The sequence below is a fragment of the Schistocerca piceifrons genome, chromosome 4 (genome assembly GCF_021461385.2).
Source record: "Schistocerca piceifrons isolate TAMUIC-IGC-003096 chromosome 4, iqSchPice1.1, whole genome shotgun sequence".
In the NCBI taxonomy this organism is placed as follows: domain Eukaryota; kingdom Metazoa; phylum Arthropoda; class Insecta; order Orthoptera; family Acrididae; genus Schistocerca; species Schistocerca piceifrons.
In genome coordinates this window covers 712288324-712308657 of record NC_060141.1, presented here as the reverse complement: position 1 = coordinate 712308657, position 20334 = coordinate 712288324, and the positions used below count along the sequence as shown (strand labels likewise).

Sequence of the window (20334 nt, the reverse complement as noted above, 5' to 3'; positions counted from 1 at the left end):
CACCTCGTTTTGTATTATCACGTAATAGGGGAGAGAGCGTGGCAGATATGACACGCGAGTTGGGATGGAAGTCATTAAAGTAAAGACGTTTTTCGTCGCGGCGAGATCTATTTGCAAAATTTCAGCCGCCAACTTTATCTTCCGAATGCGAAAATATTTTGTTGAGCCTAACCTACATAGGTAGGAATGATCATCAAAATAAAATAAGAGAAATTAGAGCTCGAACAGAAAGGTTTAGGTGTTTGTTTTTCCCGCGCGCTGTTCGGGAGTGGAATGGTAGAGAGATAGTATGATTGTGGTTCGATGAACCCTCTGCCAAGCACTTAAATGTGAATTGCAGAGCAATCATTCCATAAGCACGCAATTTCACTACGAGCCGCTTGTGCGGTACAGTGTCAAAAGCCTTCCGGAAATCCAGAAATACGGAATCGATCTGAAATCCCTTGTCAATAGCACTCAGCACTTCATGTGAATAAAGAGCTAGTTGTGTTTCACAAGAACGATGTTTTCTAAACCCTTATTGACTGTGTATCAATAGACCGTTTTCGTTCAAATGGCTCTGAGCACTATGGGACTTAACTGCTGAGGTCATCAGTCCCCTAGAACTTAGAGCTACTTAAACCTAACTAACCTAAGGACATCACACACATCCATGCCCGAGGCAGGATTCGAACCTGCGACCGTAGCGGTCGCACGATTCCAGACTGAAGTGCCTAGAACCGCTCGGCCACTGCGGCCGGCACCCTTTTTCTTCGAGGTAATTTATTACGTTGGAACACAATATATGTTCTAAAATCCTGCTGCATATCGACGTTAACGATGGAAGAAAGCTTGGAGAGCTGAATCAAACCAGACTTCAGACTGAAGACCATAACAACATGTTTCCATTTTTTTCACCGTGAGGTAAGCACTGGCACGACTTCTGGGTAGAGCTACGCTCTGCACCTAGACGCTACGGCTGGACCCGCAGCTATCACTGTAAGGCAGTAGCGCGCTGGCTTCGGCTCGGCCATCGGCAGCAGTGCAGACGAGCCCCGGAGAGAGCGACCGCGCTACGCCGGCTCGGGAGCCGTGGCGGCGTATAACGCGGCGGCGGCGGCGGTGCTCCTCCAGTGCCGGCCGCGCAGCCGCCACGAGCAGACGCGACCGCCGCCAGCGCTACGACGCCGACATGCCTTCCGCGGGAGCCGCTCCCACACACCTGCTGCTGCTGCTGCTGCTGACGGCCGGCGCTTCAGCAAGGCCCTCGACAGGTAGGCCACCAGCGGCTCTGTGGTTCCCAAGTATGCTCACCGCGAGAGCTGATCAGACTCTCTTCTCACACGATTGATCTAATCGCCGAATAATACAGTGAAGTGATCCCACACAAATAATACTGTTACAAAACTCATGGTGAGCGTCACCAACTGCGACATAATCGCATATACAAACAGTGATCCAATACTGTAAAACGCTTTTTTATTTCAGTCTCTGATCACAATATGAATTCTTTAGACGATGACCGGTTTCATTCTGTATTGACCATCCTCAGATCTTTTTTGCACCATGTCCTAATGTGATACGACCACAATGGCATCGTCAAAGCATATACCACGTCCTAATGTGATACGGCCATAATGGCATCGTCAAAACATATAAATATATTTATATGTTTTGACGATGCTATTATGGCCGTATCGCTTTAGGACATGCTGTAAAAAAGATCTGAGGATGATCAATACAGACTGAAACCGGTCATCGTCTAAAGAATTCATATTGTGATCAGAGACTGAAATAAAAAAGCATTCATCGTGAGCGTGTTAAACTTCCTCTGTCGTTTTCTCGGTGACTGCGAATTCAGTTTGGTTTTCAGGAAACACTCCGCCCTTAAAGATTGTTCGTGGACAAGCCAACCAGCCAAGCGAAGATTTAAAAAGCTTTATTTTGGTGCCATTACCGGTTTCGCCCTCTCATGCCCATATTCAGATGGCTAACTCGTCTAAACTAGATTAATATATTCATCAACAGCACGCTCTCCGTTCCTGCACTGCGTTACAGTCACCGGCCACTGTGGCCGAGCGGTTCTAGGCGCTTCAGTCCACAATCGCGCTGCTGCTACGCTCGCAGGTTCGAATCCTGCATCGGGCATGAATGTGTGTGATGTCCGCAGGTTAGTTATGTTTAAGTAGTTCTAAGTCTAGGGGACTGATGACCTCAGATGTTAAGTTCCAAAATGCTCAGCGCCATTTTAACCATTTTTGCATTACAGTCGACATTATAGTCGACTTCGGTTTAATGGGAGAGTCTTAGGAAAGTGTGATTCACCTGTAAAGGAGACCACATGTAGAGCGTTAGTGCGACCTATTCTTGAATATTGCTCGACTATTTGGGATCCGTGCCAGGTCTAATTAAAGTAAATCAGTTCAGAAGCGGGCTGCTAGAATTCTTACCGGTAGGTTCGAACAACACGCGAGTGTTGCGGACACGCTTTGGGAACTGAAATGAGAATCCCTGTAGGGAAGGCGATGCTGGCTCTGAGCACTATGGGACTTAACATCTGAGCTCATCAGTTCCTAGAATTTAGAACTACTTAAACCTAACTGACCTAAGGACATCACACACATCCATGCCCGAGGCAGGATTCGAACCTGCGACCGTAGCGGTCGCGCGGTTCCATACTGAAGCGCCTAGAACCGCAAGGCGACACCGGCCGGCGAAGGCGATGTTCTTTTCGAGGAACGCTACTGAGAAAATTTAGCGAGCCGACATTTGAAACTGACTGCAGAACGATCCTACTGCCTCCAGCATACATTTCGCGCAAGGGCTACGATATAAGATACGAGAAATTAGAGTTCATACAGAGGCGCACAGCCTGTCGTTTTTCCCTCACTCTGTCCCCGAGTGTAACAGCAAAAGAAACGTCTAGTAGTGGTGCAAGGTACGCTCCACCGGTGGCTTGCGCAGTAGCTTTGTAGATAACAATTACTGACAAGTTAGCGCCATTTGACCCATTGTGTGCATGAGTTAAATAATTCCGAAAATCATGACAAGGTGGCAGCAACTGATAAAATTTGAGTGCTGTATTTCGTGAAGTTTTGGTCCTTGTGTTGTTCAGAACACTGCACTAAGTCAGAATGTGATTTTCACTCTGTAGTGTAGTGTGCGCTGATATGAAACTTCCTGAGAGATTAAAACTGTGTGCCGGACAGAGACTCGAACTCCTTTCTTCCAGGAGTGCTAGTTCAGCAAGGTTCGCAGAAGAGCTTCTGTGAAGTTTGGAAGGTAGGAGACGATGTACTAGCAGAATTGAACCTGTGAGGACGGAGCTGAGTCGTGCTTGGGTAGCTCAGATGGTAGAGCAGTTACCCACGAAAGGTAAAGGTCCCGAGTTCGAGTCTCACTCCGGAACACAGTTTTAATCTGTCAGGAAGTTTCACTGCACTAAGAGTTTACGTGTAAACAGCACAAACGTGTACTACACAAATCACTGTGGCACACAATATTCCTCGTATCAGTTGCAGTCTTGGACATTTGCTTCAGATTTAATATCTTATTTTACAATCCAAAGGTTATTAGATCCAGCGTGGATAAAATGCCGTTTAAATACTGTCTTCAGCAAAACACAATGATTTCCTTGTTATTTACCCATATGTGTTCAGACATTTTAAGTGTCATAGTCCGTAGGTCTCGTTTCTATTTCTGGAACATATTACACGCACATTTTGTCATACTCTATTTTTTATATTTTTCTGCTTTTAACATATTTGGCATTGGATAAGTTATCTAACGACGAAGTTCACTCCAACGTATTTTAAGACTCACCAATTACTAACAACATGTGATACAAAGCGTGAATATGCCACTCTTTACGTCCGCTCACGTACATTTCAACCAAGAGAAGACAAGTTACATCTGCATTTTTCATTAATTTTTAGACAACTGAAGATGGGACGGTAGCAGAGAGAAAACTGCTCAAGTAAACGTCTAATCGACAATAAACGATACTTTACGATGAAAGCGAACATGAAAAAGTTTATAAAAGCACGGCACTAAACCGAAAGAGGAATGTCGCAACAATGGGAGGTGCGATGTATTACAAGCAGACGATCTGTTTTGAAAGAAAGAAAAGGGGGGGGGGGGGGAGTAAAACGTAACACACTAATTACAGAATAAAACTAACTTCTGCACGCGACTATACGCTCTTGAAGTTAATTAGATGGTTTAATTTAGTTTCTTAATATATTACTATCCTACTTTTTCTTTGTTTTTAATCAGATTATCTGATGGTGACTCGTTAAAAAGTCCAAATCAATAACGATACTATTTGTGTGAACTCAGAAATTTCGTAAAACGTTTGCACTTATTTTGTTGTTATTGCGTCCCGTAAGCTGCATTAACTAAAAAAGGCGATTGTACTGGATGGCCTTTTGTTATGGGTTTTGCGGCTTGCCAGCATGGCGCCTGCAAGTACTCGAAAGAAAGACTCTTTGCTCAAAAAGTAGTGGTCTCTGTTCCCAAGAGTAAGAGTAGCGACAAACAAAAATGTAAGTACAGAACATTCACTATTTGGGTTTTCTTTCTTTGTATACGATATGCGTAGCCCAGTACCTTCAGTGATTTCTTGATGCAATTCAATCTGTATCTTGGTTGTGTCGCTGTAACCGTCAGTCTTGCCATATTATCTGTAAATGCACAGTCGCTCATTATTTCAGATATGCGTACTGTTTACACAGATTTAATTTACAAAATTTTAATTATTTGTTTCAAGTACTGCGGAGCGTATGTGTCCTTGAATATCACGTCTGCATGTGTGTTGTTCTGTATGTTAGTGCAGTCATTCTCCACATTTGCACAGAAACCATATAGTTCGCGAAATTCTTACTGTTATGGAAAGCTTGCGATGTGACACAGACTGCATGATACCTTGCAACTACTTACAGATCGTATGCCTCTTTACTCAAGCACCACACAGGACTCTAATTTATGGCGTACTTTATGCAAAAAAGTAATATAAGTTCTTGTATTCTTAGACACACACAGTTACATGTTCAACTATCTCTAACTGCTACAACATGAGTTACGCTGAACACTTTACGCCCGCAGTTATTTCACAAAATCAGTCATATCAACACATAAACAAATCACTGAACACGAGTTAAACAGCCTTTATTTAAGTAAGAACTTATTTCATTTGATCTATGAGGGTATACCGAAATTTATGAATTCTAAAGCACACTTCCTCTCTGGTTGTCGATGTTGTCCTAGCACTTTTTTATTGTGGTTGTCATCTCTTTTCAAATTATTGTCAATATTCGTAACGCGCCACCTTCTGTGTAAGGAAGGACCCGGAATATCTGAAGTAGATGTAAAATACGTTGCAATGTGGGTTCCACTCTAAGCTTACCGATGTATTAAATTTTCTGCGAATTTTGCGACATCTGTACACAACACGTACAGAGCTACATGTACGTAGATGGTATAGTTTCTACAGCACTTAAAATTTGAAAAAGTTTAACAACGTGTCGTATTTCGTACAAGAAAATGTCGTAATTGACTTAGGAATTTAGATCTTATAAATCTACATCTACACAATTATATAGTTTTAACTTCATTTACGGTGGATAAATGGAAGATGAATAGCACGATTTCAGTTTCGTATTCGTGAGCCAGAAGATTCAATGTTGAGTCCTCTCTAGCGGCATTAAATGCGCTACATTTACGTTTGTACGCACACTATTTGTTTCGTATTTTGTACTAAACTATATCATTTGTTCTTCAGTAGGCGTATTCTCTATTTGGTCGAATCTTGGGTCACGTCAACGCTCACATTGCACGCAAGAGCTCCACAGCGAAGTTGACGGTGCTGGCTGACTCTTGACTTCACGGGAAGAATCAAAATTATGAGATTCATTTCAGGGAATCTCGTAATTAGATTTGTTGGAACCCCTAAAGATGTGTGTAGAAGATGTTACTGTTCGTCAGGCGAACTTTTCCTTGGTGGACAAAATTTCAACAAGTACTTGAACGAAGAATTGTATGCGCTACAGTATTATAAAGTTCAGTGATATTTGTCTATCTGCATATGGTCTCATCCGGATGAATGCTACCTGCGATATACGAGTGCCTGTGTTCGAAGCGTGTTCCTACTCAACAATTTTTTTACTTTCTGTTAAAAAAAGCAAGTTAGAAGGTTGTTGACGGATTAATTTTTCTTGGCGATCTGTCAGTACCAACCTATCTAGACCTGAGATTTAATACATAACTAACGCGTCGACTTCAAAGTACTTAGCGTATTGATTTGATACGATTTAATTTTCCGCGAGTTATTTCAGTCTCATCTTTATCTGCTACAGTGATGGAAGCTGAAGAAGTGAAAGAGACTCAAATTTCTCGAGGAAAATTTAATTATATCAGATCTATAGATCACCTACGCCTGAAGTGCTGGCAGGGTTTCCCCATGTCCAACACTGGGGTGTTATTCCAATACCAGAGAGCCTTGGCTGTAGTGATGATCTACCAATATCTGAATATGTTAATTGAAGTTCGTGTTACGGAGGGCACTGGACTAGGGTAGTCCATGCAGCTGTTTTAGGTACAACGCTGTGGTGGTAAAATGGCTGGCATACTTGCCTAGTAAGCAAGGAGACCAGGGTTTAAGTCCTGGACTTGGCACAAATTTTAATTCATTACTTCAAAATGGTTCAAATGGCTCTGAGCACTATGGGACTTAACATCTGTGGTCATCAGTCCCCTAGAACTTAGAACTACTTAAACCTAACTAACCTAAGGACATCACACACATCCATGCCCGAGGCAGGATTCGAACCTGCGACCGGAGCGGTCTAGAACCGCACGGCCACAACGGCCGGCTCATTACTTCAGCTTCTATCACTTAACCTATTGCTGACAATGGACTACTTATGTCGAGACATACTTCTGAAGAGATAGCAAGTATACAGGCGTGACTACTTTCGCTTAGAAAGCGATTCCCATGATGGCTCTCTCTCTCTAGAATCCTAGGCGCTAGAGTTCTTTTAAAGATGACTATTGCAAGTATACGTCCACGTTTTAGCATAATCTGCAGCCAGTATAATTACGTTGCCCCACTATGCGAGGGACACGAGCATCAGGAATGAATTTAAAGGCCGCATGCACGTTGAATGAAGCTAGCCAAGGGGAACGGAGCGGAACTCGTTCGTGTGACATTGGGGGCTTGAAGTGGCAAACTCGCCTTGCAGGTTTCGGTGTCCGTCAACCACAGTGTAGTGGTCACACTGCAGCAACTCCGGCCAGCGTTTTCGACTGCTACTGAAATACTGTCTGCGGAGCTGCTTTAAAAAAATGCAAGGTTAGAGTTTAATGTCTTGTCGACGGTGTGGTCATTAGAGGCGGAGCGCAAGCTCGTATTACGAAAGGATGGCGAAGGATACCGGTTGTGCCCTCTCCAAAGGAACCATTCCAGCATTTGACTGGAACGATTTAGGAAAATCTCGGAAAACCTAAGTTTAGATGGTCGGACGTGGATTTGAACCGTCTTCCTCCCGAATGCGAGTCCTCTGTGCTAGCCACCGCGCCATCTCGCTTGGTTTGTACTGCTTAGGACTGAAATGCTACTACTGCGACGTTTATTACGGTAGTTATATTCCGAATTGGACAGCAGGATCTCCAGCACCATTTCTTGAGTTTTTCAAAAGTTGTTTGTCGCCATAACGATTCCAGATGCTATTATTTTCTGTTGTTAACGTTTTGTAGTGCACTAAATACCAGCAGTTGCCGTGCATATTCAGTTGTACTGCCGCAGTAACCCGCCCCGAAACTATAATTAATGGGCTAATAGCCCCAATCAAAAATGTATTTTAACTCATTTAAACCAAGTAATGCTCGGTGATTGGCTTTAGATTAGAACATTCCGATGTAATTAATTTTCACGATCTGTACGTAAAGTTTAATAGTTGAAATAATATTAGCGTTGTTCTCGTTGCTTACTTAAATCGATTAAGCCAAACGCCGGGATGGTTCCTCTGAAAACTACAGCGCTAAAATCCTTCCTCATACTTGTCCAGTTTGAGCTTGCCCTCTATCTCTGATGACCTTGGGCGTTAAACATTAATCTCCGTGTTTTCGTTTGGTAGCACCGAGTAGTCACGCAGGGTGTTTCTACATTGCCATTACAAACTCCTAAAATACACTACTGGCCATTAAAATTGCTACACCACGAATACGACGCGCTACAGCCGCGAAATTTAACAGACAGGAAGAAGATGCTGTGATATGTAAATGACTAGCTTTTCAGGGCATTCACACAAGGCTGGCGCCGGTGGCGCCACCTACAACGTGCTGACATGAGGAAAGTTTCCAACCGATTTGCTCATACACAAACAGCAGTTGACCGGCGTTGCCTGGTAAAACGTTGTTGTGATGCCTCGTGTAAGGAGGAGAAATGCGTACCATCACGTTTCCGACTTTGACACAGGTCGGATTGTAGCCTATCGCGACTGCGGGTTATCGTATCGCGACATTCCTGCTCGCGTTGGTCGAGATCCAATGACTGTTAGTAGAATATGGAATCGGTGGGTTCAGGAGGGTAATACGGAACGCCGTGCTGGATCTCAACGACCTCGTATCACTAGCAGTCGAGATGACAGGCATCTTATCCGCATGGCTGTAACGGATCGTGCAGCCACGTCTCGATCCCTGAGTCAACAGATGCGGGCGTTTACAAGACAACAACCATCTGCACGAACAGGTCGACGACGTTTGCAGTGGCATGGAGTACCAGATCGGAGACCATGACTTTGGTTACCCTTGACGCTGCATCACGGACAGGAGCGCCTGCGATGGTGTATCCGACGACGAACCTGAGTGCACGAATGGCAAAACGTCATTCTTTCGGATGAATCCAGGTTCTGTTTACAGCATCATGATGGTCGCATCCGTGTTTGGCGACTTCACGGTGAACGCACATTGGAAGCGTGTATTCGTCATCGCCATACTGGCGTATCACCCAGCGTGGTGGTATGGGTTGCCACTGGTTACACGTCTGGGTCACCGCTTGTTCGCACTGATGGCACTTTGAACAGTGGACGTTACATTTCAGATGTATTACGACCCGTGGCTCTACCCTTCATTCGGTCCCTGCGAAACCCTACATTTCAGCAGCATAATGCACGACCGCATGTTGCAGGTCCTGTACGGGCCTTTCTGAATACAGAAAATTTTCAACTGCTGCCCTGGTCAGCACATTCTCCAGATCTCTCATCAATTGAAAACGTCTGGTAAATGGTGGCCGAGCAACTGGTTCGTCACAATGCGCCAGTCACTACTCTTGATGAACTGTGGTATCGTGTTGAAGCTGCATAGGCAGCTGTACCTGTTCACGCCATCCAAGCTCTGTTTGACTCAATGCCCAGGCGTATTAAGGCCGTTATTACGGTCAGAGGTGGTTGTTCTGGGTACTGATTTCTCAGGTTCTATGCACCGAAATTGCGTGGAAATGAAATCACATGTCAGTTTTAGTAATATATATTTGTCCAATGAATACCCGTTTATCACCTGCATTTCTTCCTGGTGTAGAAATTTTAATGGCCAATACTGTATGTAGATGGTAAATTGCATTAGTCGTATTCCATGGATCCTACGGTGAGAGGTCGCTGAGGTGTGGACGGAAGTAAAATATGTACATCTTATGTAAGGGCAATACAACGAAATGACTTAGGTTACAAAATAACCTAAGGTATTAACCTGAAAAGCTTCTGTTAAAAATTCTTCAGTAATGTTGAAGGAGCTGCCCAAAAGAAACTTCATTAGTTGAGCCGTAAGCTCCTCCACACTGCCCATAAGACATTTCATATGCTGTGACAGATTGTTGAATAGAAGTGTTCTCATGTACCTGACTCCTTTGAGCACTAATGTCAGTAAATCCTTCAAGTATCTGAAGTTGATTTTGGCGGTAGCATTACATTGATAATGTGCACTATTTCTTGAGAACGACAATGGACATAACAAATATAACAGTTGTGATCAGGTGTCAAAATATTGTGTTTTTTGAAGACGTCTTTTTAGAATGTTCTAGATCTAAGAAAAGATATAATTCGTATAATAAACTGCTAAACTCTGAAAATATTGTCCCTGCACGTTCCCCAAGAAGTTACTGCGCAAATCATTAATGAATGCAAATATCCTGAATAAAGTAGTTTTATAGTGTTTAAATCTCCTATAGCAGCAAGGGCCTGATGCATCTGTGGCTAAGCAAAGGGGCTTTATCAAAATTTAAAAATAATTTTCCCTTACCCAACTGTTAATATTTTTACATGTTCCATTAGCTGCCTTTTTAGTAAGAGGGCTAGTACTCTTTCTTACTCTTGTACTTGTAATATCAGCAAAAGTTGATAAAATTCCCGTCTTCGGTCAAGGTAAGCAGAAAATCACTACTGTAAATCAGGAACTACGGAGTACTCAAAAAATAACCCTTTTTGATTGCTTCAAATCCTGAGTGCGTTTTGCTACCAGAATTACGTGGAACTCATACACTTTGCATTCTGTCATGCAGTTAAGAAAAATACCATGCATCTACTGTCCCTCAATACCTTACTTTTTGCACGAGGATATAATTGTTCACACAATCCAATGCCTTGCAACTCACAAAATATTTCCAATGGTAACAATTTCTGATTTATTATTTAGGACATAGCCTACCCCAAGTTAAATAAAATCTTTTCAGCACCTGATCTGATAGTAAAACTGTTTGTTGGTGAGTATGTTTTTCTGTAGTATGTGTTTATAAATTATGGAGGACATGGCATCGAATTTTTTTAAAAATATAGGTAAAATGAGATTGCCCCCTAATGCTTTACTACTTTTTTATCTCCGTTTTTGTGAAGCGGTTTCACGACAGCATATTTCCGTTTATCTTGGAAAATATTTCGGTGAAAAATTAATTAAACAAATAATTTAATACATTGACAAGACCAGCTGAATAACGTTTTATTATTTTACCACTGATTTCATCACAACCACTTGAACATTCACGAGTATGAATACCGAAGAAAATGGCTCGAGTAAAACCAGCATGTGGAGACGCCAAGTTCCCTAGCTATAGGGAAAGGCATACGACGTGTTTCTCTGTCCCATTTACAGCGGGTCACAGAGCGCTATTAATTATGATGATGATTATAGTTTTAGGGCGCTAAATTGCAGCGCCCAGCAGTAATTTACTGTGAGCCCGGTAACTGCTGCATTTGTAAGCATCGTAATTACAATGGTTCACACTAATCGCTGTTGTAAAGGTGGAGTGGCATGCAGACCGGCAGCTAAAGAACAGACAAAAGAGTTTCCACCGTTGGAGGGTGAACACTGTACGTTTCGCTTGTACCTCAGCGCTTGGTGCTGGAACTCTATTACCTAGTTGCTTTCAAATTTAGTTATTTCGGGACACACTAAGTTCCCATCGCTCTTTCATCCACCAGACCTGGAAGAGAGGAAACCTTTGTTTTACATGCTTGCTCCTCTGGACAAAGGTTTGTGTTCAAATCATTGTCAGTTCCCACTACATGCCTTCAGGGTTTGTAAGTGGAATTTAGAAATGAGATTTATACAGAACTGACTGGAAACAAATGGTTCAAATGGCTCTAAGCACTATGGGAATTAACATCTGACGTCTACTTAAACCTAACTAACCTAAGGACATCACACACATCCAAGTCCGAGGCAGGATTCGAACCTGCGACCGTAGCAGCAGCGCGGTTTCGGACTGAAGCGCCTAGAACCGCTCGGCCACAGCGGCCGGCTGTCTGCAAACCAATACTGGAAAAGTAAAATGATTTCACTAGCTGTAGGACAATATCTGGCAAAAGAAATAGGAGAAACTATAGCAGTAGGTGAAAGCTTTGTATATCTATCTGACCTAACATTATAATTGCAAAAGGAGACAGTAACGTTAGTAGTGGGGCAAGCAACAACAAGACGGCTATAACAAGACCAACATGCATATATTCACATCATTTGCGGAAAGCACGGTTACGCTTATAGGTCAAATGAGTGAAAATTAGGTGGAAAGTGAAAAAGTTGGATGTTACAGTACAAAGAAGAGACCCTAGAGGTGGTTTTATGGCAGTGCGCTATATTATAATGTAAGATAGGTATGTGAAACTAGAACGATAGAAAGAAAAGATATGATATCAAAATGGCGCATATCTAGTCACTTAGAAAAAGCAATTATCACTGTTACCTGAAGTAAAAGTGAGATAAAGAGCTTACTGCTTGAGCCTCAAAAACATAAAAAAGCCTGAAGAAACCTTCTGAGAGGGCGGAAAAAGAATTATAGATGCTTGGGGCTTGAAGAGGCCTACAAGAACAACTCTGGCAAGATAGGAATACAATAATTATTAACACTCTTTTGTATCTTTCATCAATCGTCACATCATCACCTGAAGATGACTAGATGTTTCTTTGTCTAAAAATCTGAGTGTCTTAGCCATATTATTTGATTCAACTCTGAGAGCCTCAACAACGTTTATTAATCCGAGGCAGACTGAAACAGCACTCGATGGGAAGATATTGTCCTAGAACAGCGCTGTGCAGCTATGGAAAGATGGTCAAGTATGTGTGTTTACACGAATCTCGCGTCCAAGATTTCGATAATATTTTCGTTTGAAGTACCAGACAAATTAGCAACCTAGATTGTCGGAACAATTGAAAGCGAGATTATATCGCTACGAATGATTGAGAACGTGAAACCTGTCTCAGCCTTTAACGAAGAAATATAGAAGTACTGAACCACAAGTCTGACTTGCTTGCGATTCAGAGTTGGCGGTAACTGGCGATGCGTACGTCAATGGTACGGCGGCTGTGTGTCTGCGGGGCAGCTGCAGCGCGACCAGAAGGAATGCGCCCGACTGACACTGACCTTGGATACGGACGCTGCTAAGTGGAGCTCAGACCGGCCGTTCCACAGTGATCGTTGATCCTTTTGCCTCCGTCCAGAAGCGTTTTAATAAGCATCGTCGGTACCTGTATGGCTCGAAACTACTAGAAGATCGTGAGTTCTGCAACCAATCTTGTAAGGTATCTACTCAATAACGACTCTCGTAACGTCTGTGTTGCTTTACATCGCTAGTGACATATATGCCTTCGCAAGTTCTTTGATACCTCGGACCGTCCTGAGGCGCGCAAGATCTCTTCGGTCAGAGTATCTTCGCCTGCAAAGACCGCGAAAATTGTCGATGCACACGTTTCGGCAGAGAGTTGAATTCGAACTGGAGTTTTCTATCCTTTTACTTAATAGCATGTGGCAAATGACTCACGCATCACGTCCAGTCCCAACTTGTATTTCGTCTCTATGACGATATATGTCGGTATGATATTAAATCCCCACTGTCCTTCCTCCTTCTAGAACTATGGTATGCTAGAGCTAGTGAGACTGTGAAAGTCAGATATGTGTCTTACTGGTAGTTACATGTTTCACAAGAAAAGTTACATCAAAGATGGAAAAGACATTACGGCGAGGAAACACAATTTAAAATTTACAGAATGACGGCACTTCAATGTCTATTTCATGGGTATGAAATGTCACTATCAGAGGCTAAAATGAGTTCCAGATCCAGGTTGATGAAATGAGATTTCTACGTTCTGTACAAGGTTATTCCAAAAGATATCATACAAGGAGTGGTGGCATTAGAAGATAATTGCTCACCTGTTATCGACCCTCCGGCCTTAGATGATACAGTTGCTGAACAGTTCAAAAACCACTTGAGTCTCTTTTCAAATAGGTATCTCTCTCATACCGTTATAGTTCGTGGTGACTTCAGGCTACCCTCAACGTGTTGCTGAAAATACATGTTTAAAGTTGGACCTGGGCATGGAACGTCGTCCGAAATCGTTCTGAATGCGTTCTCAGAAAATTATTTTGGATATAGAGATTAGTGACCACAAGGTTGTTGTAGCGAGACTGAATACCGTAAAATCCAAATCCAGCCAAAACAAACGCAAAATATATCTGCTAAAAAAAAAAAAAAAAAAAAGAGGAGAAATTCGTTTGAGGGCTTCCGGAGAGACAGTCTCCACTCCTTCCAATACATAATCGTATGCCAGATGTGGCTTAAATTCAAAGAAATACGAGTAATATCGACGGCTATTGAGAGACACATACCAAATAAATTAACAGGAGTTGGTACTGATACCCCATGATACACTAAACACGTCAGAACACTGTTGCACTGGCCGAGGTGACCGAGCGGTTCTACGCGCTGCAGTCTGGAACCACGCGACCGCTATGATCGCAGGTTCAATACTGCCTCGGGCACGGATGTGTGTAATGTCCTTAGGTTAGTTAGGTTTAAGTAGTTCCAAGTTCTAGGGGACTGATGACCTCAGATGTTAAGTCCCATAGTGCTCAGAGCCATTTGAACCATTTTTGAACATTATTGCAAAAGCAACGAAAAAAGCGTGCGAAATTTAAAAGAACGCATATTCCTGAAGATTGGCGAAGTTTAACAGAAGCTCGAAATACAGTGCGAACTTCAGTACGAGATGCTTTTAACACTTGCCAAAACGAAAGTCTCTCTGAATATGGCAGAAAAGCCAAAGACATTCTAGTCGTACATAAGCCACACCAGCATAAAAACACAATCGATACCTTCACTGACCGAGCGATAATAATGGAGATGTTACTGATGACAGTGCCACTAAAGCAAAGTTATTAAATACAGTTTTCCAAAATTCCTTCACCAAGATCAACTAAATATTCCGGAATTCTAACCAAGCACAAATACCATCATGAGTAACTTAGAAGTAGTAAAGTAACTTAAATCACTTAATAAAAGCAAGGCCTCCAGTCCTGGTTCAAATGGCTCTGAGCACTATGGGACTCAACTGCTGTGGTCATCAGTCCCCTAGAACTTAGAACTACTTAAACCTAACTAACCTAAGGACATCACACACGTCCATGCCCGAGGCAGGATTCGAACCTGCGACCGTAGCAGTCGCACGGTTCCGGACTGCGCGCCTAGAACCGCGAGACCACCGCGGCCGGCGCCTCCAGTCCTGATTGTATACCAGTCAGGTTCGTCTCAGAGTACAATACCTCCATATTTAGCAATCATATACAACCGATCGCTCGCTGAAACATCCGCACCTAAAGACTGGAAAGTTACGCAAGTTACACAAAATGGAAAATGAGCGTATGGCAAGGTGGGCCGGGAGTTCCCCATTCTGGAAAGTTCGGACGCCGAGGGCAAGTACTTATCGCATTCGACGCCACATTGGGCGACTTGCGCGTTGGAGATGAGGATGAAATGACGATAAGGATGACACAACACCCAGTCCCTGTGTGGAGAAAATCTCCTGCCCCAGCCGGGAATCGAACCCGGGCCCCTTGGCGTGGCATTCCGCGGCGCTGACCAGTCTGGTAACGGGGGCGGACGCGCCAGTTACACGAATACCTAAGATAGAAAGTAGGAGTAATCCGCTAAATTACAGACTCATATTGCTAACGTCAATATGAAGCAGGATTTTGGAACATATACTGTGTTCGAAAATTATGTGTTACCTCGAAGAAAACGATTTGTTCACAAACTGGCAACAAAGATTCAGAAAGTATCGTTCTTTTGAAACACAGCTAGCTCTTTATTCTGGAGAAATAATGTGTGCTTTTGACGAGGGATGTCAAATTGGTTCAGTATTTTCACATTTCCAAAATGCTTTTGCCATTTTACCTCACAAGCGACTTCTAATCAAAACCCGTGCCTATGCACTATCGTCTCAGCTGTGCGACTGGATTCACGATGGTGACAGAAGTATCATCACTACTGTCTCTAAGCTGGTCGTAGGTTATGTTCCAAAAATGAACAACATAGAGAAAGAAGTGATGACACATTCTGCAGTACCTGACCATCATTTTGTAGGACAATGTTAAGGCACGTACAGTGCAAGGTGTTACTGATTTGTTTGACTGATGAGGCTGCTAAGTGCTATACCACCCACAGCACTCCCCTGACGTAAGCCCTCGTGAGTTCAACTCGGTTTCTAAACTGAAGGAAACGCTTCACGGCATTCGCTAAAGAACTCCTACAGATTCGTCGGGCAATAGACGGCGCCCCTCGAACTGTCAACACAACTGGCACTGCTAAGAGTATCCTACGACTTCCACGTCGTAGGCAACGGATTATACACAATGCTGGTGACTACTCTGAAGGTCAGTAAAACTTTTAAACACGTATCTGTTTTGTATGAAACTTCCTGGCAGATTAAAACTGTGTGCCCGACTGAGACTCGAATTCGGGACCTTTGACTTTCGCGGGCAAGTGCTCTACCATATGAGCTACCGAAGCATGTCTCACGGCCGGTCCTCACAGCTGTACTTCTGCCAGTACCTCGTCTCCTACGTTCCAAACGTTACAGAAGCTCTCCTGCGAAACTTGCAGAACTAGCACTCCTGAAAAAAAGGATACTGCGGAGACATGGCTTAGCCACAGCCTGGGGGATGTTTCCAGAATGAGCTGTAAATAAATAGTTGCCACTATTAAAGTTCCAACCCTCGTACGAGGCTACTAGATCCAGGAATCTCTCTCGCACTTCTGTGCAGATTAGCCTAACGATATAAGTAATATCGAGAACGAGACGCAAAAATACGTAAACCTGATATTGCATATTTATGTGTGGCGGATTTCTTATAATAACCAGAAGAACACGTTTTTACGATGCCCCCCAGATGCCAGAGAGGTAACTAGAGCATTGACAACAGCTGCGCTTACATCGTACAAATAGTCGAGATATCAAATACACTAGGCGAAATGAAAAGCTAATAATCTTAGGCAACAGTCGCAGTAAGTGAAGATCTGCTCTTATGTCAGTATATTCCCATACTCACACGACAATACACTTAATGGAGAAAATTGCATTGAACAAGATTCTGAGTTTCTTGTATTGGCACCTCTGAGTCATTTAACCGTGTATTGAAGCGGGGAAACAGGGATTGGATGTAGTCTGGGAAGTTAAATGAAACGATGTTGTCGAGAATGTACACGGGAGTGGATGCTGCTCTGTCGTAACTTTGGTGGCGGTGTTCGTAGCGACAAACACTTGGCGGTAGAAATGGCTTACGAAGTCACCGCCACACTTTTAATAGCGGGCCGACCGGTCCGCTGGAACAGTGAACAGAAAGATGAAAGCCCAAACACTCATATTAAATAAAAGTGGGTACTTATCTTTTATTAATGAAGATACAGTAACACAGTAGTGAACTCGGTGTCTACAGAGATCTGTCTAGTTCGAGTCGGAGCGGCTAGGTCAGCGTCGGCTGACGACAAACAACAACTCTGCTGCGATGAACACACAACTGACTACCAAGTACACAATTCGGAGGCGAGTATACAACTGAGCGGCGAATACAGAACTGTCCTAGCGCTCGCGATTCCAGCGCTTAAGAAGCCAGAAGCCAGCGGTGGCGCGCGCAGACTTGCGGCGATTTCCTGTATCGCTGGCGCTGCTTATGCGGACGGCGTCCGGACTTTGATGCTGCCAACCTTTTGGCAGCGGGCTCGGTTGGCATTACTGGCTAGGACATAACAGTAACATTCGCATGCCCTATGGAGGACAGTAGTGGAAAATATTCCGGTTAGCAGAACAGACAGTCATCTCGGAAGGAGCATTGCATAAAGCGAGATGAGTGCACTCGGGCCTTGCTCCAGCGGATGAGCACATTTCCCTTACAACAAACAACGCGTGCGCATCCAGGCCAACTTTCACTCACTTCTGTTAGGAGCAAAGTAACAATCTATGCGTGGTCCTGATTTTGTGGAAGCAGACTAGTCTGGATTGCTGCACTGCCCAGTCTTCACAGTTTTTTTTTGTTATTATTTATTTATTTATTGGTGTTTATGTACATGCAATAAAGCTAGCATCGCATTACATAAGTGTCACATCGATGACTGAATCATGTTTGTGTAAAACACGTGTGGATAAAAATACTAAGCCAAAGTCGTAAATTTTCTTTATTGATTACCGGTTTCGGCTCATTAACAAACCATCCTCAGATGTAAAATGCCGAAAATTTCATATAAAAAGTGAATAGCAAAAAATAAATTCATTATTTGAATTTCCATTATACAATACCTACCAATCTAAAATGTTGTTCTTTACACACCGTCGTATTCTTAGATCCAAGTCGCCCTAGTTACATAAAAAATCATATAGGCTTAACGGGAAAAAACATTAAAACACGACACAATAAAAACATTAATACACGACACAATAAAAACATTAAAACATGACACAATGAAAACATGCAGAGACATATGGTGTGCGATATGAAGAAAACCTAACCTAAAATAAAAAAAACTGTAGTTGCCTATGTAAATTGACGACGTTAATCACTAATCAAATATTGTTACAGTACCTATATTGCCAGAAATTTGTACAAACGATCGACAGCAATGATAGTTGCATCGCCCATGAGTGGATGTAAACAAGATATCACTTCTAATACTGATAACAGGAGAAGGATGTGTCTGTGTGACAGCTGTCAGCAATTGATTGTCTCACGTTTTAATATTTTTGCCGTACCTTATTACCGATTCGAAGTAGCCGTGGTATACTACTTTCTTTATTTTCATCTTGGCAGCAATGTATAAAATCATCAATGCAAATTCCAGGCTATTAAATGCATTTGCAAGATACTATTTTGCAGGTTACAGTTTCTTAAAAATTCGTGGTGATTTTGTAAACTGATTCTCTTTTAGCTTCTGCCTCAGGTTCTTCGGCCGATGTTTGTTTGATGATTTTTCTGACGCTTCGTCAGCAGGAGTGATTGGCATTGTTAAAGCTTCAGCCTGCATTGCTGGTGGCAGAGATGATAGAGGTTGAAACTTTATCAATGCCAGCCACTCATGCTGGCGAAACGTCAGAAAATCAAACGTCGGCCAAAGAACTCGAAGCACAAGTTACGAGGTAATTTGTCAACAAGTGGCCACAATGATGTTGTAAGCTGTAGTTTTCGGTAGGAGAATAGTGGTCACATTATTGGGAACTAAGCGTATCAGTTTCCTTAGTATATTTCTCGGAATTACTTACTGATCGCAAAGTATATACACACGAAAATAATACATGTTGTTATCATTTTCACGTCCATTTTTCAGATTTACCAAATTTAGCTGTATATTTCATTATTACGATGAGCACTCATGAAATACACTGTATTTACAAAAGTGCAACTAAGTGTAAAAACTGTCACCACAGCGTAATTATGTGATGCTTCATCTTTATTGATCTCCAGCAATATAAACATGTACATGAACGTATAAACACCTGAGGATGGGCAAAAGCCCGAAACCGGTCGTGTAACGAATAAATAATCTTTTATTGTGACTGGTAGCGGAAATTTTTCTACACTCTATAAAGGAACAGTCACGGGGTCCAACAGCATCCATGGTGGATAAAATTCACTTCACACGTATTTTCAAATATTTAAATAACTTTTTATTCCTGCCGATCACACTCAAAACGTCAAAAAGAGAAAAGTTCGTCGCCTACTATATTTCACTGTTCATGTAGTAAAACTGCCGCACGAAGCGTGATTTTTTTTCGTTTTCTACTTCTTTACAACTGATTGTATTTGTGACACATTTTACAGACAGTATTCGTATATACCACTGAATGCACTACAAAAGTTAGTTCAGGAGATACGACGTCATAAACACTGAGAAGTGTGTAAAACTACCGCATAATACAAGACATTTCAGCTTATTACTTCGTTGCTGCTAACTCTATTCATAGCACATTTCGCAGACAGTAGCCACATATAACACTGAACGTGCCTGCAAAATTATGTCATTGTACAGGACATAGCACAGGAGATACGACGTCGTGAACGTTGAGCTGCCTGAAAATGAAACTGTAGGGAGAAATTCGCTGGGCATGCAGTTGAAATATGTGTACAGCTACGTGTTAAACGTATTTAAAATGTGCGTACGCGGGCAAAGGCACGGGTAAAAAGTTCATTCTTAACCCGGGGGATGATTTCATTCGAATTTGGTACACATATCATTTACAGCAGGGGTAAGAAACACCAGCCTCCTATTGGGATGAGCGTAATAATGAGGAGACGGAAGTGAGCAGGAGGAGATGGATAACAAGAAGAAAGGGGGAAACAGGTACAGATAGGAGGAGGAAGCGATGGACAGAGATAGGGGAGGGGGAAATGGACGGAGGAAGAGGAGAAGAAGAGATTGACAGCAGAAGGGAGATCAGGAGATGGATACAGAAAGGAAAGGGGAGGAGATGAACAGGGACAGGGGAAATAGGAGATGGATGGGTAGACTGGGGAGGAGGAGATGAACGAATAGATGGGGGAGGAAGAAACTA

The 20334-nt window shown here is 42.8% G+C and overlaps 1 protein-coding gene across 1 annotated transcript in view; it reads left to right on the top strand.

The window, feature by feature from the left end:
• Positions 1 to 1137: 1137 nt before the first annotated feature.
• LOC124796126 overlaps positions 1138 to 20334 on the top strand; it is a 400265-nt gene continuing 381068 nt past the window's right edge. Inside the window, exon 1 of the mRNA XM_047260217.1 lies at positions 1138 to 1253. Coding sequence (XP_047116173.1) covers positions 1172 to 1253 — 82 coding nt within the window. The 5' untranslated portion in view covers positions 1138 to 1171. The remainder of the gene's footprint in view (positions 1254 to 20334) is intronic.